At 42.9% G+C, this 5,901-nt stretch overlaps 2 protein-coding genes across 2 annotated transcripts; one reads left to right on the forward strand and one right to left on the reverse strand.

The window, feature by feature from the left end:
* Positions 1–17: 17 nt before the first annotated feature.
* Positions 18–3,224, forward strand: LOC112293656 (uncharacterized). The gene is made up of 8 exons (XM_024543337.3): positions 18–404; positions 590–701; positions 1,368–1,507; positions 1,695–1,765; positions 1,946–2,226; positions 2,489–2,566; positions 2,706–2,768; positions 2,910–3,224. The coding sequence occupies exons 2-8, from the start codon at positions 654–656 to the stop codon at positions 2,952–2,954; spliced, it is 726 nt and encodes a 241-aa protein (XP_024399105.1). The 5' UTR covers positions 18–404; positions 590–653; the 3' UTR covers positions 2,955–3,224.
* Positions 3,225–3,690: 466 nt separating this feature from the next.
* On the reverse strand, positions 3,691–5,155 carry LOC112293657 (copper transport protein ATX1). The gene is made up of 3 exons (XM_024543339.3): positions 4,954–5,155; positions 4,113–4,188; positions 3,691–3,925 (listed from the first exon to the last, which is right to left on the reverse strand). Exons 1-3 carry the CDS (start codon positions 4,960–4,962, stop codon positions 3,750–3,752), a joined length of 261 nt encoding a protein of 86 aa, XP_024399107.1. The 5' UTR covers positions 4,963–5,155; the 3' UTR covers positions 3,691–3,749.
* Between the last annotated feature and the right edge of the window lie 746 nt (positions 5,156–5,901).

Below are 5,901 nucleotides of genomic sequence, written 5' to 3' on the forward strand. Positions count from 1 at the left end.
TGGACCTCTTTTGGTGCTGGGATTCTTCGACTCCGTTTGCAACCATCGAGCCAAGCTAAGCTACTACGCCCAAGCTACGATCAGGGAAGGGAGGGGGCATCGCAGCTGTGGTGCATCACTGAAGCACCACCCCAACTAAACAATCCGCTCTCACTCTTCACTGTGCTCATGACCCTACTGTATTAGGGTTTGCGTTTTGCTGGCCTTCGAGCTTTGAGCGCACAAGGGAGGGGGGAGGGAGACAACGTGAGAGAGAGAGAGAGACTAGGGTTACAAGCATTTTCTCAAGAACGTCACCGATCCATTGCGAAGGCGGAGAGGGAGAGAGAGAGAAAGAGAGAGCTTTTGTTACCGACACCGGGGTTGCTATGGCGTGAATTGATTTGGGTTGTTTTAGTGATGAGGTAAATGATGTTGTCTATGTTTTTTATTTTTTTTATTTTTTATTTGTTGGGGGAGGGGGGTATTTGGTCTTTGGGTATTGATGTGGGTATCGGCTTCTTATGGCGAGTGGAGACGTCGGGGATGTACGGTGAAATTGTGGTAGGGTTTGTTTGTGTTGTGACGAAGTCGAAGAGGTTTTGTGCAGGTTGGAGTTGGTGTAGGACCCGGCGTGAAGAGGGAGGGCAGAGGCGTGCGCGGGGTCGTATTTGATGTCTCATCCACGAGTGACTGTCACCTTGGGGCGCGGCGGGAAGCGGGTAAGCTTTTGTATGCGTTTTGTTCCCTAGCTTTCTCGCGATGAATAAGATTGCAAGAATTGGATTATGGGTATGGGAGCAAACGGGTCTTAGTGTTGAGGCCTGTATTCAGAGTGTATTCTGGCGGCGTTCGTTCGCGTGTGTCTTTTTCCTAGCTTTTTTGTATCCGTTTTTCTTTTTTTTGAGTGGTGTTCCTTAAGTATGGGGCGTAGCATCCATTGGTTGTTACGAAATTCGCGGATGTGGGTAATGCGTCTTTCTGTTTTTCTTTCAAAGCTATGTGGTTATACAGATTCGCGGTCATTTTGTGTTTTCTTCTCTGTGCTTGTTTGTTTGTCGTTTATTGAGGATAGAAGTCTCAATATGCGCTTTTCAACCTTATAGTTAGATTCGAAGTAGAGATGTGCGATTCAGATGGAACCCAATATTCAGAATGGTGAATTGTAGAAGGAAAAGCGTAAGCATGGTTTTGTCGTTCCAGATTGTTGATCAGTGTCAACGAGTGGCGACAGCGGTAATGAACCTGTAGTTAGTTCCTCCAAATCAGTTGCCTGGAGAGTCATCTATCCAGTTGGATAGGTTATAGCTCCGATGTCCACAAAGTAATGGTCCAAGGAGGTGCAGTAAAGCGTTTTTAATGTGTGTATCATAAACTATCGTATGCAGGTCGAGAGGCGCGTTACAGCCCCCGCAGAGATGTACGCCGATCGCTCGAATGGGGTAGGGAATAGGAAACGATCAATTAGGGATCGATTGGGAGGCTTAAACGAGCCGGCCTTTGCTGGACCACAGTCAACTGCCAAAAGGTAAGTTTTTGCTACATTGTATGTAGACATTAAAATATATTATCCCATAACGTGTTTTTTGAGGAACCCTTAGAGACTGAAGTTCAGTATTCTGCAAGTCTGAGAGGGACCTGACAAGTTTTGGATGGCTATCTCTTCCTGAACTCGATTGATATCTATAACCAGGGTCTTGGGTGAATGTATGCAGGCTAAGAGACGTTGAGGGACAATGGAAACATGATATGTACTTTGATGACCGTGACGATGGTCCTCGAGAACGTATCCTTTTTAGTTCTTCCATTTTTGAGGGTGTGGAATTCGTTGCGCGATGTAGTATCGTCGCCTTTGTCAGACGCGATCTCGTTATTCTGTGTATGCTATTGTAACAGGTCTTGGTTCACAGAGTAGATCGAAGTTTCAGAACTCAAGTTTCATCCTTGACCCCAGCTGCTCATATAGGCGGACAGGATCTGCGGTCAAAGTTGCAAAGATCGGGTTCAAGAACTGTTAACCAACCAAGAGCTGGAAATGTTGTGGACTTGCGGGACAAGTTGTCAGGCCTTGCTGATCAGAGCCAACAAACTTCACGAGCCCACGAAGCTCCCAAACTGCAGCGGCGAGTCGCGTCTGTAGTTTATAACAGCTCCACTGTTACACAAGGTGTGGCCTCTGTGACTGCCCCTGCTCCTGTCTCAGCCAGGCCAGCTGCTTCAGTCAAGAGGCCTTCGGATATACCAATGGTGCTCTATCCAATTCCTTCTCTGTTCTGATCGTTTTTCAGCATTCCATTTGTGTAAACCTTGAGCGACGGTTACTTTTTAACTGCTTGCCGAGCAAAGTTTTTTAGCCAACTCCACGCCCTTAATTGCTTCCCTTGAAATCAAAACTCTTCCATTGTGGAACTTTTAGGTTGAATCGTTCATGCAGCTTGTAAGCAAGTTTGGGTGTTTACTTGTACATGTTGATGAGCGTCGTGCTAATTTATTTTGCTCCTTGTGATAGGCTGCAGAGCAGACCGTTCGAACTCTTCTCCATTCATTGGGACTCGAGAAATATTTGATCACTTTTCAAACTGAGGAGGTAACAGCCATTCTTAGTTTTTTCTACTTGTTTCCAATCTTCCCTAGCATATAGTTGTATAGCTGAAGATAACCCTGAGTATTTGAGTATAGAGCTTTGCTGATTTATATCTCGAACCTGGTTTTGTTGCCGCTTTCAGATTGATATGGCTGCCCTGCGATTCATGAGTGACAACGATCTTAAGGAACTTGGTATCCCAATGGTAAGCTGAATCCCTATACATCGTTTTCTTATGCTAAAGTGTGGTGAAACTTGAGCGAGGAAACATTTGGTGTAGCAGTTCTGAATTCAAAGAACCGCGTCTTTACTGACTCTGGTTTCATTTTTCCGCTTCTTTTATCAGGGACCCAGGAAGAAGATCATGCTGGCAATCAGGGGCAAGGAATGAAGTTAGGTTATTGGGTTCCTTTTTTTTCTTTTCTTTTCCTTTTTCCCCTTATTATCAGGCACAAATAGACGCAAAGGGGTTGGATGAATCCTTGAATCTCAAGTTCAAGCCCCGGGTAGACGAACGATGGGGTAGTTGTAACTGAAAAGTTCCATGGTTTATGCATTGATCAGTGATTGGTTAGTGTGCGTATATGTAGGTGCCGATTTTGTTGAACGATTTCGCAACCAGTTTGATGTGGATAGTAATGTAAGGTTGTAAACTGTGTCACTGGCGTTTTGCATGGTTGCTTTGTGTATGCTCTTTCCCTCGTCTTGATCAGAAATGGTTGTGGTGAAAAGGCACAGAAATAGAAATGTATAATTTTGGAAGAAAATTTGTCTTGCTAAAAGTCAGAAATGGGGTATAGAAAATTTTCCACAAATGTGTCATGACTGTGGTTAACCATTTATTTAACAATAATTGTACACTGTCATACACTATTCCAGAAATTCTTGTTAGAAAATTGTTGTAACTATGATAGAAATGTTACTGCATTAGTGTTATGTATATTGTCACATTGTTCAATATGAAGGTAACCGTGGAGAGAAGTTTTCACAGTCGGTTTATTATCATGTGTATGCTGATTGTATTTAGCTACATTATCGTCGAAAAAGTTTTGTGGTAGTTGTCATAACGGAATATCAAGGAAAATTCAACACATATGGAATATGTGCGTGGAAAAAGCATTCAGTAATTTCAGATAATTGCCAGGAATTCAATTACCATGTAGCCCACATTAATAACAACGCCGATTTACAGCTCTGCAACTGCATCTTCAGGCGCAGGGTCGGTTTTGGCAGCGCTCTCGTCACTCCAGAACGAGGTAGCCTTTCCAGTCTTCGAAACACGGTCTAGGACAACATCTGGCTTAACACTACCTACGACTGTTACCTTCTGCTCCTTGATGTCAATGTCGTAGCTTTCCACACCTGCCAAACATAACACATCATTGCATCCCATCAATTATCGAATTTCTCGATATCTTCTACAACAGTATCGACCCTAATTTGACGAGTAATGTAAAAGAGTCCAAAGTGAAACTTGCCACCAGATTTTCATATTTTCAGAGTAAGGAAACCACTCCCATCAATCGGTCTTTAGAACAAATACACTTACCTTCCAACTTCCCTATGGCTCTCTTCACTGCACCTACGCAGCCCTGGCAGCTCATGGCCACCTTCAAAACTGTAGTCTACACATTTAAACAAGCTTTGTTAGGACATTCACGAATAGAGGTAACACAAAATGTGTAGTTCTGAGCGTTTCCATAAAGTACGGAAATCACTGCAGAGCTTTTGCACAACTAACAAGCTCATTCACATTCATTCCAGAAAGACAGAAGGCAGAAATCCAATGAAAATTCTAAAAGCTTTGAGTGGTTTAGCGTTGGAAACAGTAACAAAAAAAACAGCTGAAGTAATTATAAAAACATAAATATAAACAAAAAAAAAAAATCCAACAAGTCTCACGAAACCAATGAAAATGAAAATAAAACATGTACTAGTGCAACTCTAATAAAAAAATCTTAGACCAAATGAAGATTCTATAGCAGGTCTCCCTAACACATGTTGAAACGACTAACGAAACCTTGTTACACAGCTAAATTTGCTCTTCTTAACCGCAAGACAATTAAGAAGCGTATGAGCAAGCATTCCAACAAGAAATTGGGACGCGGGATTATGGCACTATCAGTAGCCAAACTTCAACTCGCTCAACTCAAACAAATAGCAACCGACAAAACAAGTTCACAAGAACCGAGCGAATCCGCACATACGCGAAAAGACGAGAACCTAGTGATCTACCGCGATTCGTAATACAACATCCAGCAAACACGACGCATCCAATCCATCACATTCCATTCCAACACAATCTCAAGCTCCTACTCCCGATCCACTGTACTGCTCTCAAGGCAAGCAAAAATCACCAGAAACGGGAAGCGATTCACTCGGACGCGTACCTCAGCCATGGCGTGAAACGCTACGCACCTCTCGACAGGGAAAAAACGCCTCTCAAGTTTCGCACCACGACAGTTGCGCCGCAGATCGCAACTAGTAGCTCTTTCTTACGCGACCACGAAGGGAAGGGGAAGCTTGTGTTATAGGATTGCGTGAAACTCACGGGCAGGAAACCTCTCTCCCTCCCTCCTCTCCTGTGCTGGGGATTTGAAAAAGAAAGAAATTAAATGTGGAATGATCTTTTGGCTACTTCTTTCCCTGCCCCCCCCCCCCTTTCGGTTCCACTCCCTGTTTGTTGAACCGCGCGCATGTGGTTTGGCTCCATGGATGAACGTCTCTGGTGGTGATATAATGGATGAACGTCGTCGTATGACGTTGCGTCAGATTCCTGGGATGTCGACATTGGTACCGTCTCGTCTGGAGTTCGAACGTGGGGAACACATGACGTAATTGTTGCTTTTACTTTTACTTTCTGGGGGGGCGGGGGGGCGGGTATGCTGTGTGCTTTTTTGTCCTACTGTTGTGATGGTCTTTTATTTTAATATTGTGATGTGGGTATTGTGCTTCTCGAGAGTGTGAATTTAGATTTAACTGAAGCACGCTATTAAACCTTGCATTGGTAATTGACAATTGTGATTGTAGAATTAAATCGTTTTATTTTAGAAATAGACTTTTCTCGATGTAAGATACAATCACAATTTAATTCAAGCTCGTTGAACACAGCACAGCAGTCTAAATCAAAACTGTATTTGATTAATGTATTAAATGTCTATTTCCTTAATAAATTACAAGTATGATTGCAATAGTGGAAAAATCAAAAGCTCCTTATTCATACGTGACTTGGGATAGTATGGATGGTGAACAGTTGACATAATTGCTAATTTCTCACTTCTTAATTTTTAAAATTTTAAACATCGATAAATTAGTGTTGTTTTTAAGAGCTGTTGGTT

The sequence above is a fragment of the Physcomitrium patens genome, chromosome 16, assembly GCF_059467195.1.
Source record: "Physcomitrium patens ecotype Gransden chromosome 16, ASM5946719v1, whole genome shotgun sequence".
In the NCBI taxonomy this organism is placed as follows: Eukaryota; Viridiplantae; Streptophyta; class Bryopsida; order Funariales; family Funariaceae; genus Physcomitrium; species Physcomitrium patens.